This window comes from Moschus berezovskii, chromosome 10, assembly GCF_049115385.1.
Source record: "Moschus berezovskii isolate FMDL1 chromosome 10, NW_MosBer_1.0, whole genome shotgun sequence".
NCBI classification, from domain to species: Eukaryota; Metazoa; Chordata; class Mammalia; order Artiodactyla; family Moschidae; genus Moschus; species Moschus berezovskii.
The window spans coordinates 97,948,382-97,967,185 of NC_142469.1; the positions used below are offsets into that span (position 1 = coordinate 97,948,382).

The 18,804-nt window shown below is 40.2% G+C and overlaps 1 protein-coding gene across 8 annotated transcripts in view; it reads right to left on the reverse strand.

The window, feature by feature from the left end:
* The window catches only part of IPCEF1 (interaction protein for cytohesin exchange factors 1), a 173,241-nt gene that overhangs the window by 18,655 nt on the left and 135,782 nt on the right, over window positions 1-18,804 (reverse strand). For all 8 annotated transcript variants that reach the window (XM_088840841.1, XM_055432854.2, XM_055432849.2 and 5 more), the window contains 2 exons: window positions 16,875-16,963; window positions 8,810-9,182 (listed from right to left, as the gene is read on the reverse strand). In XM_088840841.1, the coding sequence (XP_088696967.1) occupies window positions 8,810-9,182; window positions 16,875-16,963 (462 nt within the window). The remainder of the gene's footprint in view (window positions 1-8,809; window positions 9,183-16,874; window positions 16,964-18,804) is intronic.

Here is an 18,804-nt window from a genome sequence, read left to right on the forward strand (position 1 = left end):
AAGGGAAAGATGAGAAAATGATAAATGATGATAAGAGTCAAGAAAATACACTGATTGCTTTTTTTGCATAATAATCTGTGGAATACACAACATATTACTAGATATTCAGGGGTAAGACTTGTGACCCGACCTTCTCCATGACATAGATGGGGATTTTACACTATTTTACTGTTGCTAATGGCTGGTGCCTAGGTCTTCACAGGACCATAAACAGAAAATCCAATTAAAACGGAAGCAGATGATAAGTAGGAGCATAGGACAAAAAAGGACCCAAAGGGTACAAGCATATCAAAGACAGCTTGCACCTGACCTCAAAGCAGAAATGAAAGTCCTTACTAATCATTACATGAAGACTAGCTGCTGCTGCTGCTGCTGCTAAGTCACTTCAGTCGTGTCCGACTCTGTGCGACCCCATAGACGGAAGCCCACCAGGCTCCCCCGTCCCTGGGATTCTCCAGGCAAGAACACTGGAGTGGGTTGCCATTTCCTTCTCCAATGTGTGAAAGTGAAGTCGCTCAGTCGTGTCCAACCCTTAGCGACCCCACGGACTGCAGGCTACCAGGCTCCTCCATCCATGGGATTCTCCAGGCAAGAGTACTGGAGTGGCTAAGACTAGCACTGGTTGGCTAATCTTACAGGCCTACCTCCACACCTTTCTAAGGTTTTTCAATAAAGTAGTATTTTTTTTATCTCCTTTTCATCTTTATGTAAATACTTTTCTAAATTCTAATTTCATATTAGAAAACACTAGATTATTCCCTTATTTTACCAGATTATAAAAAGAGCAAAATAACAAAAAATGATTGGCAGGAAAGGCATTTGGTCTCTCTCCCACTGTAAACAGAAGCCAAGTTCATTATCTTCACCTCCTTTGTCTTCTGCGGCAAAATAAAATGAATTCTGACAATCAAGTGTTTTCCATGCAATTTCTATCCTTCCTCTCAAGTGCATATTTTAGTCTTCTTACACAAAATAACAGGACTTTAATTTCCTTCTTCTCATAAGGCACACTGTAGTCTATCTCATCAAGCCTCACAAGTTACTTGCCGAGGAAGATGAAAGCTATTTTTACATTACAGATGAGAAAAAATGTGGAGATTCTTGAAAAACAGCACACAATCTTTCCAAAATGTAAATCGGTGCAAAATTAGGAACAAGAGTTCAATTCCACGCTGTGCAGGCCTGTGCACTTCTGGATGAGTTTCCTCCAACTTTAATAAGCAATCACCTAGGGATCTTGTTAAAATGCAGCTTCTGATTCAGTCCAGGACAGCAGGCACTGAGATTTAAATTTTTAACGAACTCCTCAGTGATGTCAGAACGGCTGGTCCCTGGACATCCTTTGAGTAGCAAGGCTGGGTTGCTTCCCAACAGCTAGTCACACAGAACCTGTCTCAGTTCATTGGAAGAGAAAGGGGCTGAAATTACAACCGGGAAGTTGGGACTCATCCAGAAAGCAGCATCTCTTTCTCTGTGCCATAGCTTAATTAAAAAAAAAAAAAAATCTGGCTTGCTCAAAGGAGGATCCCAGAATCCTTGCTCTAAAGCACCAGTATCTCACATATTGAATTGGTAGGAATTTGAGGTCAATGTTAGTGACTCTTTACTTCTGTTAGACTCACTCAGAATGTCTGAAGAGTTCAGACATAATCTCCAAATTTAGGTTAATAATCTAATGATTTAGACTCAAGAAAGGGATGGTATTTTTTTTAAACAAGATCTTTCTTGTTGACATGAGCAAAAGGCAAAACAACACTTTTAACTAATGGTTACTAGTTCCTTCCTTTCCAAGACGGTGCCAAATGCGTGCACTCCTCTCTCGCTGCCTCCCACATACTCAGCCTATTGTGTGCTTCTGACGGACACGCACGCTCCAGTAAGTCTGGAATTTGGCTGTCGAGAACACTGTATGAAGATTATCTCTTTAAATGCTATACTGTCAACTTGGCCTCCCCCACTATCTTATTTTTGGTGCTTCCTTGTGCTTTCTAGACTGTGGGCTTTTTATTTTCTGTTCAGAACATAAAAGCCGACTTTAGGAGGCAAGAGGGAAATTCACATGCCATATTTCATATCAGAATTTGAAAGGAAAACTTTTTGAGGTTGGAAAAATCTAAATGCTCTCCCAAGGAAGACAGTCATTCTTAAATATGAAACACTTAAAAAAGTTTACGTAGAAAACAGTATTTCTTGTTTCATATGCAGTGTTCTAAGTACTTGAGAAAAGAAAGGCTATGGAAGTTACTTGTTACAAAGAGAAGATATAACTACACAGTCATTTGGACATTCAGACTTTACAAATGTCATTCACTTTAGCACCTAACAGGCTTCCCTGATGGCTCAGTGGTAAAGAATCCTGCTCCAAATGTAGATGTGGGTTCAATCCCTGAGTCGGGAAGATCCCCTGGAGAAGGAAATGGCAACTCACTCCAGTATTCTTGCCTGGAGAATCCCATGGACAGAGGAGCCTGGAAGGCTATATAGTCCATGGGGTTTCAAAGAGTTGGACACGACTTAGTGACTAAACAACAATAGCACCTGATGCAAAGAGATTAAAAGCATTTTACAGGCTTCCTCTAATTAATGATTCTGACAACTCTACATAATGACAGTCAACTTTAGAATCATAATGACACACAAATTTAATCTGTGCAACTAAGATAAATCTGGACAATTTATCTTACTCATAAGGATACTACTAACTAAGAATATTAGCATAGTATAATTTTAGAGACAGATTGACTATTTATCTCTGCTGCTGTTGATGCTTGTGGAAACAGCCTTCATGTGCTGAGCTTTTAACTGTGTAACAGGCACTGTGTTAACTACTGTACCAACATTATCTTAATATCTTTGTAACAACCCTACAAGGAAGGGCTATTAATCTTGATATAAAGGAGAGAATGTCAAGACACAGAAAGATTAAAAACTTTGACCAAATTCACAAAGAAACAAATCTAAGTTCTGACCCAAAGTGCATTGCCTTAAACACTATGCTTTATGCTATAAAAATATTTGATACACTGTCTTTGAATGAAGTTCAAGGAAGAGGATTTCAAGTCAGATAATGCATAGTCATCAAGATGGTAGCTGGCAAGGCCAAGGCTCAGCTCTCTGGCCCCTCTACTCTGTCTTCAAGGGAAAAGTCTCCACCCAGAGCCTCTGCTTCTGAGGTGACCAAGTAACCTTAAATTCTGTTCTCACAGGGCACTCAGTCCTAGGAGAGGAAATTCATAAGCTGGTCAGCAACTTAAGACACAGGCTAGAGAATCAGATTCTCTGCTTGGGCCTTTGAACCAGGCACCTAGGGATAATGAGCCAGTTCACATCAGGAGCTATCAGGGTAGGCTGGACCCCAAAGACAACAACGGTATAAGGGCACAGAAATGGAGAATGCAAAGTCAGGGTCTCAAAATATGATGGCAGGTAAAGGAAATTCTATAAGAGAAAAATCAAACAGATTGAGAGAAAGTCAGAGACAATATCCGAGTATAAACCAAGTATAATCTTGTGTTCCTGTAACTCTGAGACTAATTTTACTTTGGTTTCCCATATTTTCCCATATTTGATTTACCTTCTCTACCAGTCAGGTATCTATTAATATTTTATCATGGATATTTGATGTTTCTCTTAAGCAAGATAACTCAGTACCCTTGTAATGTATCATTGCTTTTATTGATAAGAATAAACTTAGTCCACTGGGAGACTCTTAGTGTTTGCTGTTCTTTGGTTTTATTTTTATTGCCTGTGTGGCAGTGATTTTCAGAAATAACCTGAGGTTGAGCTCATTACCCAAGATTCTAATAAGTAGCTTTACATTTTTAAAACAAAGATTCCATTTGTTTTTAAAATGTTTTCTTCCAATCATAACAGCACCTTGGATTAGGTGAAATAGTAAAAGCAGACAAAAAATTTCTACATCTGCTCATACTCTAAGCAGACAAAAAATATCAGCATGCACATAAAACTAGTATTTGGTCAGGTTTTGGATAATTGCTAAATTCTAAATCTGGCTCATTTATGTCACTTTCCTGGGATGTCATGCATCCTCTAGTTATGTGTATATCTTCATTAAAAATGCATTCTATTCAAAATGATTCCCACATTCAATCTTGCTGTACTTCTACTTAATAATTTATTTGCATAAATTGGGTATTAATCTTATTACTGATTGAGGAGGGCATGGCAATCCACTCGGTATTCTTGCCTGGAGAATCCCACGGACAGTAGAGCCTGGCGGGCTATAGTTCATGGGGTCACAAAGAGTCAGACACAACTTAGCACACACACTTATTACTGATTATTCAGCTTGTCAGCGTCCAGGGTATGGCCACTTCATTCATGGAGTAAGTATAACTGTCTCACACTGTCAACATAATATAAGTAGAAAAATACAGTGTGAGTCATCATCACACAGGTGTAAGTCATGGGCCAAATAACCGTTCATAAAAGAAAAGAAACAGTGCAGAGTAAAACTGAGCTGAGATGAACATTCCATTAACCTCATCATCTCTTTCCCTGCTTTGCTTTGTGGAAAGACTCAGTGAAGAGTCTGAAGACCTCTGGATCTACCAACATGGAAAGGCAACAGGATGCAGTTAACACCATGTATTGTTTAAATAGCTTACTCTGTGGAGGAAGATGTCTAAAAGGGTTTAACTTCAATAAAATTCTAGCAACTACAGTTTTAATTGCACACCAACTGTAAAATATTTCTCTCATTGTCTAAATAAAAAGAAGGCTATAATACATGCTGTCTGCTTATTTCTGGGCTCAGTTATTAACCTTTAAGAATCTTTTCTAGGATAAAAGCTTCTTTCTCCAGCAAACACATCTTGAGACTGGGACTTAATCTAAAATCCTAACTCCTATCGTAGACCTTGTTGAAACTTCAATCCCTGTCATATTAATAAAAGCATCCTGAACTATATTTCAGACACAGGAATTTTAGCACTTTTCTTTTTTAATTTGCAGATAAAAAATAATAATTTTTAGAAGTCAGAAAAATGAAAAGCTACCTCTTTTCCAACACACAAACACGTATGTAAAACACACAGACACACACAAATACGCAAAACACACACACACACACAAATACGCAACCTGATTACTCAACATGTCATCGCAAACGCAAGCAAAAACTGGATTGCGGTTTCCATAGCAATGACTTTCTGTGGTTTAACTCTGTTGGGAATTTGACCAAATCCCCAGCAGCAGGAGAAAAGCATCAGCAAACATTCTGTACCATATGGCAAATGCCAACAAATCAATGAGGGGAAAAATAGTTTTATTTTCTCTTCCTTTCTACCCAAAGGAATACCTTTGTGTGGAGCTGTTTGAAGAAGCACACAGATTTAATTGGTCACTCTGCACCTAACTCAAAATGTTAAAATACCTGGTTTCTTCCTTTGGAGATTAAAAGACCTGTTGGTACTCTGCCAGGCTCTACAGCATACGCATGCCCAGAATGACATTAGACATGGACAAGAACTGCAGGCATCTTCCCGTGACTATCAAATCATTCATCCTAAAGGAAAACTCAATCTGCAGAGTTACTTCTTGAGAATGGAATTTTATTCTCATTTGCTTCTGAAGCCATCCTCATCCGAGATGCTGTGTGTGTGCATGTGTGCAAGTTTGTTTGTGCATGTGTGAAACTTTTTAGTCCTACCAATGGTCCAGTGATTAAAGTAAGAGTTGGTAACAGGAAAGAGTAAATATGGTCCTTTTCATTATTTTCTTTAGTTCCACCTATCCTGTATCTGGAAGGATCTTCTAAATATCACATTAGAGGCAATCTAGTTCAATATGCTTAAATTCCCTCTTTAGTATACCTTCAGAAGGCCAAAAATTGTAATCAACACATAATATGCAATTAATACCCAATGCAAATAGTTGTCTCAGAAAGAGTGAGCACCTTCAGTGATGAGGAACACATTACTTTCCCAGAACCCTGTTCAATTTTGAACAATTCTCAATGCTAAAATGTTTCTAATGTTGAATCGAAAATGATTTCCTTTTCACGTGAACCATTGGCCTCAAGATTTACATCAATTTCGAACTTCCACAGAGGTGCAAATTCAGCCCAGTACCTTCGCGTGACAGCACTTCCCCAAGCTGAGGTCAGCCTGGGTCTCCTGCCTTCTATCCTGTACAGTCCAATATTAACCCATGTCCCCTACTCATCTGTGGTGCTATTTCCATTCTCCCCTTACCCAACCTCGTTCACCTCTAGAAGCAGGTTATTTTGGCAATAACTTTATTTATTAATGTAAAGTAGATCATTAGCATTAATTAAGGGTATCCAACAAAAATGTCATCAGAAGGGGACTTCCCAGTGATTAAGACTCCAAACTTCCAATGCAGGGAGTATGGGTTCAATCCCCAAAAGTGAAAGTGTTAGTCACTCGTGTCTGACTCTTTGCGAGCCCATGGACTGTAGCCCACCAGTCCATTTCCTCTATCCATGGAAATCTCCAGGCAAGAATACTGAAGTGGGTTGCCATTCCCTTCTCCAGGTGATCTTCCCAACTCAGGGATCAAATGCTGGCTTCCTGCATTGCAGGCGGATTCTTTAATGTCTGAGTCACAAGGGAAGACAGGGAAATAAGATCCCACATGCCTCAGGAGCATGGCCAGAAAATTAAATAAATTAACAAAATAAAATAGCCTATTCTCAAGCTCTCCTGAAAATATAATGTCATCAGGGGTCCGGCAGGTAATACAACTGTGTGAAGCATCTTCAGATAAGGCCATAGGGTGTGGTGACAACTGTGGTGACTTGGAGAATGAGTTCCCAGTATGAGAATCCAAATAAATGTGTATACACACACACACGAACACACACACCCCCAAGGTCTGTAGGGTTCTAATCCTTGGCCTAAATTATTCTGATGTGCTGTGCTATGTTAAGTCGCTTCAGTCATGTCCAACTCTTTGCAACCCCATGGACTGTAGCCCACCAGTCGCCTCTGTCCATGGAATTCTCCAGGGAAGAATACTGGAGTAGGGTGCCTCTTCCTTCTCCAAAATTACTCTGCTACAAAATATCAAATTAATAGGGTACATATAAAAATTTGAGAACTTAAAGAATTATCCCTGATGAACCTGGGAGAGGGAGCGAGGCAGTCATTTACACCATCAGACCACCGTGGCTGGCGATCCTGGAAATTTACCCAGTCAACTCATTTCTCATTTTTAAGTATCTTCTATCAGGTAAGCTTGTTTGACAGTGGAAAGAATAAGGCACAGACCATCAGGAACAACCCATCATGATTGAAAACTAATCATTTTTTTTTAATTAGTCTGGATAAAAGACAAAGACCAATTATCATGGAGTATTAAGAAGTATTAGATAGCATCACCAACTCAACAGACATGAATTTGAGGAAACTCCGGGAGACAGTGGAGGACAGTGAAGCTTGGCGTGCTGTGGTCCAAGGGGTCACAAAGAATTGGATACAACTTGGAGACTGAACAACATTAAGAAGGATCACACTCTTCATTTCTACACTCCAGTAACTCTTTCTTTTGCTAAGACTTAGAATGATTTTTTTTATTTTTTTAACACAAAAGCTGTACTCTCCTTTGGTTTTAAAGTTCTAGTGACACCCTCCGAAATAAACGCAGATTGCCTCTTCCTGTGAACGACATGGGCAGGCACCTCAGGGGCCAACTAGCTTAGGACCCAGCCCCTCTCTGTGGTGATAGCTCAGGGAAGGTAGTTGCTCTGTGCATGTTTTGAACAAAGGAGGTGATGTCATCTATAAAATGTGGATCTAGTCACCATGAGCTGCAGATCAGAGAACATGGGACCAAACAAAACAAAACCAACCTGTGGCTGATTAATGTTGAGGTTTGACAGAAAATAACACAAATCTGTAAAGCAATTATCCTTCAAAAATTAAAAAAAAAAAACAAAGAAAACTCAAACTTTATCTCAGATTGGTGAAAAAGTATCATTATTTTGTGAACGTATGTCTCATAGTTGCAAGAATTTGGTTAGTGACACTTAGAGTGGGCTGGAGAAGGGAATGGCAACCCACTCTAGTATTCTTGCCTAGAAAATTCCATGGACAGAGCAGCCTGGAAGGCTACAGTCTATGGGGTCCTAAAGAGTCGGACTGGAGGAGGAAATGGCAACCCATTCTGGTATTCTTGCCTGGAGAATCCCATGGACAGAGGAGCCTGGCGGGCTACAGTCTACAGGGTTGCAAGAATCAGACACGACTGCGCGACTAAGCACACACACAGTGGGCAATGAATGGCCTTGAAGCTAGAGTTTTCCACATGCAGCTTCCTCTACAGAAGTAACCTCCAGACTTCGCCTCACTTGACTGTTTAATTATCAAATCACGCATGACCTTCCACATTCTTTCCACAATCCACATTAGCGTTCTACATCCACATACAAATACTCATTCTCTGAAAAGAGTAAATAAATTTTTAGGGCTTCCCTGGTGGCTCAGTGGCAAAGAATCTGCCCACCAATGCAGGAGACACGGGTTCAATCCCTGGTCCAGAAGGATCCCACCTGTCACGGAGCAACTCAGCCCGTGCGCCACAGCTATTGAGTCTGTGCTCTAGAGCGTGGGAGCCACAACTGCTGAGCCCACATGACAGAGAGCCCATGCTCTGCAACAAGAGAAGCCACCATATGGAGAAGCCCACACAGCGCAACTGTAGAGTAGCCTCAGCTCGCTGCAACTAGAGAAAGCAGCCAGCAGAGCAACAAAGACCCAGCACAGCCAAAAATAAAATAAATAACTAAAGAAAATTGTTTTAAAAAATAATAATTTCTTGCTTTTACCTCTGTCTGTCATCTTTGATCCAGGAGGCTTATCTGGGACGGTAAGATGGTCGACGTTGCTACCCAAGGAAGAAGTGTCATCACTCGATAGAGAGTTCAAAAATCCACTTTCTGATGCATCAGCGTTGTTTTCTAGGGCCCCCCGACCGTTTGCCTCTGAGGGGGCAGGTGAGAGCAGCTGCACAGCACATGTCACAGACTGTCCCATATCTTCAACGGCAGATGAGCTGCTAACCATGTCAATCCAGGACTGTCTTTCTCTCGATATGGAGGAAGACAAACTGCTGGGAGTCTTTTTTATGTTTTCCATGGAAGAGAAGGAACGTGACGTTTCACTCAATTTGGGTGAAGACGAAGATGCTTGCTGTGCAGTCTGTTTTTCACAAAGAAAACCAAATGAGCATGAAATAAATTATGATTAAGTCAACACTCTCCACTTTTCATTTTCAATGAAGGTAGGCCAGTGTTTCAAAAAGGGGCCAATAATAAAAGAGCTGAAAGAAAATTAGATGGTGTTTATACCTGTGTGATAGGCATGGTGATGCCATTTTTCCAAATCAATTTGTATAACTTTGAATTCATAACTCTAGGATCTGAAAAATATCTCTATAATGATTTACTCTGTTCTTCAATGCTCTCCAGATACTGAAAAGACCTCTTTGGGGAATTCTTTGGAACATTGAAGGACACTTTAAGCATAAAGTAGATTACAATCGATCACTGAATTTTCACTGATTGGGCAAAAATGCTTCAAAAAGGTGATTAAAAGAAAGAAAAAGCTGGAGCCAAACAGGAAGTGTAATAATATGAACTGAATGGAAGACCAGTGATGTAGACAAAACACAAATATTTATACCCTCGAATATTTTTCAGATATTCTTTAGCACATGACCAATATCAGCTCATAACTACATAATTAGGTGAACTAATGTTAATTCATTCACTCTTCAATAATTTTAAAATGTCAATGAACTTTCTCCAAAAAAGACAAGAATACATATGCAGGGTCCTGATTCATTAAAGGAAAGCAAGAACTATGAGAAATGGGCTGATGGTGTAGGATCTTCTGAAAGCAGTTGTTGACATACAATTCAAGGGTGAATGACAGCCTTGGTAAAATTTCCACCAGCCTATCAATGCAACGACACCAATGTCCTCTCTTGGGAAGGACTTCATTTATTCTGACATTTTATCTTTATTATATATTGGCATTAAAATACATGCTTTCTTTTGGAAAATGGTAATGGTAGCTATTACCTTTTGTCTTTTTGGAGCTTTTTAAATGTTCTGCATAGCAAAATAAAGATTTGGCAACTAGATACTGGTCCTCCATTTTTAATTTTATCATTCAATAAAAATCCAAAAGTCTAAACACCAGTGCTCTGGGGCTACCCTATATCTCCAGTGGCAGATAAGACAGAGAAGTCTGTGCTCTGGTTCTATTTCATTATGTCATTCTATGAGATACTGCTGTCAATTTCAAGCATTCAGAACTCCAAGGAAGTGGAGGAAGTGGTAGGGAGGAGACTGTTAGAGGGAAGAAGCCAAAGAGCAAAGTAGGGTCCTCTCCCAAAAAACTCAGAATGATTGCAACTAATTCAGGATAGTTGACTTTGTTCTGAATTAATATGTTCCCAAGAATTTCGTAGGTTCTAAACTTTATGCTCTGATGGAAAAAGTCAGTAAATATCCAATGAGTGCCTAGCTAGCTGCAAGCTAGACATGGATTGTCAAAGAAGCAATAAATAAATAAGCAAATACATCCTTAGTCATTCAGTCATGTCCAACTCTTTGCAACCCTTTGTACTATAGCCCTCCAAGCTCCTCTGTCCATGGAATTTTCCAAGCAAGAATAGTGGAATGGGTTTCCATTTCCTCCTCTAGGATATCTCTTCCTGACATAGGGACGAAATCTGTGTCTCCTGTGTCTCCTGCAATACAGGCGAATTCTTTACCCATTGAGCCATGGCACTAAAGCATCTAGTTAAGATACTAAGTGAAAAAAACTGGCTTAAAACTCAACATTCAAAAAACGAAGATCATGGCATCTGGTTCCATCACTTAATGGCAAATACATGGGGAAACAATGGAGACAGTTACAGACTTTATTTTCTTGGGCTCCAAAATCACTACAGATGGTGACTGCAGCTATGAAATTCAAAGACACTTGCTCCTTGGAAGAAAAGCTATGACCAACCTAGACAGCATATTAAAAAGCAGAGACATTACTTTGCCATCAAATGTCTGTCTAGTCAAAGCTGTGGTTTTTCCAGTAGTCATGTATGGATATGAGAAATGGACCATAAAGAAAGCTGAGCACTGAAGAATTGATACTTTTGAAATGTGGTGTTGGAGAAGACTCTTGAGAGTCCCTTGGAGATCAATTCTAAAGGAAATCAACCCTCAATATTCATTGAAAGGACTGATGCTGAAGCTGAAGCTTCAATACTTTGACCACCTGATGTGAAGAACTGACTCATTGGAAAAGACCCTGATGCTGGGAAAGATTGATGGCAGAAGGAGAAGGAGATGACGGAGGATGAGATGGTTGGATGGCATCACTGACTCGATGGACGTGATTCTGAGTGAACTCTAGGAGTGGGGACAGACAGGGAAGCCTGGTGTGCCACAGTCCATGGGGTCGCAAAGAGTCAGCCTGAGCGACTGAACTGAACTGCTTGAGGATACTAACTCATCACACACGTCTTCCTAATAACAACATGTTTCACATGACATGAAAACCTTCCATTCAGGAATGTCAATGAGCTTTCAAATTGGCTGCCTTCAAACACCTACTCCACTTAGCTGGGAGATCCAAGATCTGCAATTCACTAAAAAACAACAACGACAAAACCCCCAGTGATCTGAAGGAGTTAATACATCCCCACCAAACTGTCCAAATAAATGCCAAGTCTTGTTTACTCTTCAACAAGATCTACAGAATAAATATTAACAAAAATACCCATACAGGCCCAGTGCTAACAGGGTCCCCTATTGTGAGCTATTTTAGTCAAACTTGGCTTCAGTGTGATGAGTTTCCTTTTCTGAAAAGAGACCAAGCACAAGCTTTTCCTGTTGCTCCCGCTGATACTACTGTAATTTGATTAGAGCAAAATAAGCTATTTGTGCAAAAAGCTGTTGCTGCAGCACTTTTCATAAGCCTTTTTGAACCCAAAAACTCCGTTTAAAAGAATGAAGGACATAGTCAATGAGCAACAGAAATTTCTAGGAAATGTACTCTGTGTGGTACTCCTCAAACGCACAGCAAATGCTTCCAATCCATTTTTCCAGCACCAGGTAGCATTTATAAAGTCGATTTTTGAACAGAGAAAAGAAGGGTGAGGGGCAAAAGAGAATAAGAAAAGAACTAGAAAGAAGGACAAACATGAGAAAAAGATGATATGTACCAGGTCAGAGGGAATTTTCATTCAAAGAAAGATTGACACAAATCTAAAGTTACTTAGAGTGCTGACACAGAGAATCTATAGGGGAATGAGCTTTGCAAACCCGGCGGTGCTAAACTCGGTTCATTATTTCTATGACTCTCTCAGTTCAGTTCAGACGTTCAGTCGTGTCCGACTCTTTGAGACCCTATGAATCACAGCACACCAGGCCTCCCTGTCCATCACCAACTCCCAGAGTTCACTCAAACTCATGTCCATCGAGTCAGTGATGCCATCCAGCCATCTCATTCTCTGTCGTCCCCTTCTCCTCCCGCCCCCAACCTTTCCCAGCATCAGAGTCTTTTCCAGTGAGTCAACTCGTCGCATGAAGTGGCCAAAGTATTGGAGTTTCAGCTTTAGCATCAGTCCTTCCAGTGAACACCCAGGATTGATCTCCCTTAGAATGGACTGGTTGGATCTCCTTGCAGTCCAAGGGACTCTCAAGAGTCTTCTCCAACACCACAGAGTTGGACTGTGAAGAAAGCTGAGTGCTGAAGAATTGATGACTCTCTAGCTACCCATAACTACAAGTCACACAGAGAACTTTTAGCTCAGTGCCTTCTATGAACCATTCAAGTATTCATCCAAGGGCTAGCTCCTCCTGGAAGCCTTCACTGGTTGCCTCAGGGAGAGGCAGGCATCTTTGCCTGGTTCTCCCATGCTTACTTCTATTATACCAGGTGGAATATAATTTTATTTGTCAACTATTACTGTAATTGTTGAACAACTAGTTTCTCTTTGTTGACTGCACACTTTTCCTTAGATTTCTTTGCTTCTAGACTTTTTCCCTATGTCACAGGTCACTCCTACATGGCAGCCTGAGTGGTCCTTTTAAAGTGGACATTGATCACATCACTTCTCTGCAAAACTCCCGAAGGCTGAGGAACTCAAAAACATCAAAGTCCTTAATGGTCAGCAAAGTAATGTCTGCATTTTTTAATGTGCTGTCTAGATTTGTCATAGGTTTCCTTTCAAGGAGCAAGCACCTTTTAATTTCATGGTTGCAGTCACAGTCTGCAGTGGTTTTGGAGCCCAAGAAAATAATCTCTGTCACTCCTTTCACTTTTTCCCCTTCTATCTGCCATGAAGTGATGGGATGGGATGCCATGATCTTAGTTTTCTTAATGCTGAGTTTACATGATGGTAGTCTTACCTAATGTTACAGTAGGAGCCCAGGGAATGCTTGTTTCAATACAAATAGATGAAAGGATGGATGTGAGACCACTAAGTTAGGTCACTGAAATGGGAGCAGTGTTTAGAATGTTATTCCAAATGTCAATCAAATGTTATTCCTTAAAGTTCTAAGTTAAGCTTTGTCTGGAAGACCACTAAGGCTAACATTATTTTTCTGAAGGAATGTATTAGAAATAGATGAATGTTGAACAGTTAGATTTTATGTTCCTTAGAAACAGAATGTGTTGCTGCTGCTCACATATATCCCAGGCAGATTTTGTTTTTGTTTTCTCTTGTTTCTGAAAAGCAGACATGTTAGACACTTGGTTAAAATAACATTTAAGCTTTTTATTTAAACAGATGAAATTTTTAAAATTATGGTAACGTTTGTACAGAGCAGGAGCAAACATTGTTTTGGCTGAATCTGGCATAGGCTAGCCATGATTGAGCCATCTAACCCTAGACAAGTAAAGAAGACAAAATAAAACCAAATGCCCAAACACCCAAATCTTTCCCAAGTTCTTGTTTTCTTTTAATTTGGGGGTAATGAAGTTTCATTTTGGAATAATGAGTTCATGAGTATAAAATAATTACTATTCTGGAAAATTATTTCAAAAATGATAAAATCTTGAATTAAAATTTTAATTCTATGTCCAATCATTTTGATTTCTATAAACAGTAAGATTTCAGCACCAGACCAGTTTGGACCTATGCTTCTCATGGATGAAACCACATTTCACAAAGACATAAGGAATATTACAGGATCTTTAGTAAATAAGAGGTTTCTGTTCATGTTTATTCTTCTTGAGAAGGCCCCACAGGATGGATAATGGAAAAGACATCCATATATTTAAAGAGAAATTAAAAATGGAAAGCTTTTTGGCAGGCTGAAGATAGATGGGACTCTGTAGGGTTGCACTTTGAAAGATCCTTTATGAAAATCACTGCCCGTGATTTCTTGAAACCCACAAAACAGCAAAAAAGGAACTGACCTCATTATATTTCAAACTCATTAATTTTATATGATATAAAGTGATTTAAAAGCTCAAAGATCATTAAAAATTTGTTACAAATATTTTCCAGGTTTAATTTTTAAAAAGTGTTGTCTGGTAACTTGATCCTGCTTATATGCTTATTCAGGCTTCCCGGGTGGCTCAGTGGTAAAGAACCCACTTGCCAGTACAGGAGTTGTCAGATACTAGAGTTCCAGTCCCTGGGTTGGGAGGATTCCCTGGAGGAGGGCATGGCAGCCCACTCCAGTATTTTTGCCTGGAGAATTGCATGAACAGAGGAGTCTGTTGGGCTACAGTCCATAGGGTTGCAAAGAGTCAGACGTGACTGAAGTGACTTTATCATGCATATATTCATTCATTTAATATTTATTGAGAACCTCCAGTACTTGGACAGCAAAGAGGTCAAATCAGTCAATCTTAAAGGAAATCAACCCTGAATATTCACTGGAAGGACTGATGCTGAAGGTGAAGCTCCCATACTTTGGCCACCTGATGAGAAGAGCCAATTCAGTGGAAAAGACCCTTAGCTGGGAAACATTGAGGGCAAAAGGAGAAGCGGGCAGCAGAGGATGAGGCAGTTAGATGGCATCACCGCTGAATGGACATCAATGTGAGCAATCTCTGGGAGATGGTGAAGGACGGGGAAGCCTGACATGCTGCAGTCCATGGGTTCGCAAAGAGTCATACCCCCTTAATGACTGAACAACAACAACTCATCATATAATGCAACTGAGCCACGATCCTTCATCTAAGATGACAATGTGGTTGCTTTTACATTCACCAGGTACAGTTCTAGATTCCTTGAAAAGCTCTTTGTAAACGCCAATACTTTGACCACCTGATGCAAAGAGCTGACTCATGAGATGAGTGGTTGGATGGCATCACCGACTCAATGGACATGAGTCTGAGTAAACCCCAGGAGTTAGTGATGGACAGGGAGGCCTGGCATGCTGCAGTCCATGGGGTCACAAAGAGTCGGACACGACTGAGCATCTGAACTGAACTGAACTGAATCTGTGATAGAGTTTGCCCTTTATAAAACTGAAAATCACAATATTTAGAACTAAAAATAATTCATATGAGATAGAGAAGGAGAGACACAGAGAGAAAGAGACACAGACAAAATGAAACTAAACAAAAACATAGGCTTCTCCATTAAGCCAGTAAGGCTGACTTTAGAAGAGGATTCAGACTACATCAAGGGAAAGCTAAGAATATATTAAGAAAGGCTATATTGTACATCTAGTTCAAAAACTGGTCAGCATTTTACCACAGTCAACATTTAATTTTATTTATATCTTGCTTAACTATGGCTAATCCTATTTAATAGAAATTTTAAATAAACATTCATTCAACAAATGTTTATTTTTGGTCTTGACTGCTAGCCAAATAAATCAGAAATGTGACCTTAATTCTCCACTGACAGCAGAAACAAGCAGTAGAGCTCATTATTTAAATGATATTAACACCTTTAACCCAGGAACTGGCAAAATGCAAATAAAGATTAAAAACCTTATCACACAAAATAGAAAATTCTGGCAGAAGAGTTTTGGTCGGCAAAGGAGATGCTGTAACCTATGAGAACTTATAGTTACTGGGGTCTATGGATGGACGAGGGTCATGGTACTGTGAAAAAGGCATGTACTATAAAGCTATAGGGGGCTTCCCAGGCAGAGCTAGTGGTAAAGAATCCCCCTGCCAAGGCTGGAGACGTAAGAGACATGGGTTCCATCCCTGGGTCGGAAGATCCTCTGGAGAAGGAAATGGCAACCCACTCCAGTATTCTTGCCTGGAGAATTCTATGGACAGAGGAGCCTGGTGAGCTACAGTCCATGGTGTCACAGAGTCAGACATGACTGAGTGACTAACCCTTTCACTTTCATACTCTTAATGTCCATCATTAAGACTGAACTTACACCGGATGCTTCCAAAGTTTCAAATCAAACTTGGACTGCTCTCTAGTGAACATACCGAATCATTCTGTAGGCAGATTTAATGCGCTAACCCCACTTCTGGCTTCCTGCTCTCTTTCTGATTCTAAATTTCTCTTCATGGTCTTGCCTTCACCCCTTTACATTCATTTTACGTCACTACAGGGCTTGCACCTAGGAAAGGCATTTTCAATTCTTTCTGAGAACAAGTAGGGTATAAAGAAATGTTATAAAATAAATCTTTGCAAGCATCGGCCTATTACCTAGAAGCCCTCTGCATTAGCATGAATCCTCTGGGCACAATACATTTGTGGGTCACAAACAAATGCACCAAATTTGTCATACCAATGGATTGCTATGGCACCCTGGAAATTGCACTTGCTTTTTGGCAACACCTTTATTTAGCCTGCTCTAAAAATGTATCAGTCAAGGTAGTTTCTACCCAGTTGGAAGGAACGACATCCACACGTTTGATCGATGAGCAACAGGCTAATTTGGTACCTACCGAAGGAGAGAGACTCTCCGCAGAGTGATGAAGGGGTGGCGTCTGGACCGCTATTTCAGGATCTTCCTGTTCACTCTCACTGTAGCATTCTAGAACAAAAAGGAAAATGCTGAATGTTTCAGCGCTGTCATCACTTATTCCATAATGCATGAGCAGAGGTTCTTCTCCATCTGGCTAATGCAATTCCAATCCAATTCAGAAAGTCCTCATCTAGTGGGCTACCTGATACATAAGAGTTTCTCTCTGTTAGGGTTTCTCTCTGTCCACTAGGCAGAAAGAGGACTAATCATAGCTCAGGGAAAATAAAGCTAGTTCCTCAAAAGAGGTGTGAGTCATACACTAAGGAAGCATAAAATCAGCAGTGATTAACTTTGAGCATAGAAATCTTAATGAGCTGAAAATGGCAGGATAAGTAAACCATCAATGATGCACAAAGAAGTAACCTGAGTCCCAGGCACCAAGTATTCTGAGTCCCCTAAGGGACAGGGTGGAAAACAAAGCTGAAAGGTTGTTTGATGCCATATCACAGAAGGCCTTACATAACAGGATAAGGAGGAAGGTTTTGTGTAGTTATTTTTGCGCTCACAATCTATAAAATACTTCAAATATACCAAGAGAATTTATTTTATGGAAAAGAAGATAAAGGAGATGGTTCAGTTCAGTTCAGTTCAGTCGCTGTCATGTCCAACTCTTTGCAACCCCATGAATCACAGCACGCCAGGCCTCCCTGTCCATCACCAACTCCCGGAGTTCACTCAAACTCATGTCCATCGAGTCGGTGATGCCATCCAGCCATCTCATCCTCTGTCGTCCCCTTCTCTTCCCACCCCCAATCCTTCCCAGCATCAGAGTCTTTTCCAGTGAGTCAACTCTTCACATGAGGTGGCCAAAGTATTGGAGTTTCAGCCTCAGCATCTGTCCTTCCAATGAACACCCAGGATCAACCTCCTTTAGAATGGACTGGTTGGATCTCCTTGCAGTCCAAGGGACTCTCAAGAGTCTTCTCTAGCACCACAGTTCAAAAGCATCAATTCTTCAGCGATCAGCTTTCTTCACAGTCCAACTCTCATATCCATACATAACCACTGGAAAAACCACAGCCTTGACTAGAAGGACCTTTGTTGGCAAAGTAATGTCTCTGCTTTTTAATATACTATCTAATCTAGGTTGGTCATAACTTTCCTTCCAAGGAGTAAGCATCTTTTAATTTCATGGCTGCGATCAGCATCCACAGTGATTTTGGAACCCAAAAAAATAAAGTCTGACATTGGGAAACTGATTTCACAGTATCATATTATACTTCTTTATTCTAAAACAAGTTGCCACTTTTCCATTTCTAAATTTAAGATTTTATGATTTTGCTCTCCAAAGAAATAACTCCCTACTTCTAACTCCTGAGTTTTATGTGGTCTGAGCATTTCAGAAATAGTGTCAGCTCTGTGACCCAGACACATAAAGACATCTTTCTTCTCAATATTAAGGAGCAATTGCATCATTAAGAAGAATTAGACTCCTGGAGCTTTTGAACACTGAAAGCTATAGACTGAGCTAAAAAGATGGCCTTTGTCCCAGTCTGACATTCAGGCTCCTGGTGCAAACTTAGGGTAATTAGTCTTGGCACACACCTGGTGAAAATACTAAAATATCAGAGAGGAAACAGTGGGCTGAAAGTTATCTGCCTAGAGATCATGAGGAGATCACACCGATGAGTAAGAATTCAGTAAGTGGGGCAATAAAACATTTGCATTGGCAATTGACTGCGATCTCCATGAAGCCTACAGCTGCTAACGTGTGGGTGAAGTGTGAAAAGCATTCTTAGCCAGCCTGGGAGGCTCTATTCCATGTTGGTGAGCCAGTGTGACTATGTCTGTCTCTACGTATTTTCAGATAATTTTAAATAACAAAGTATGTTTCATTAGAACAAGGCTCT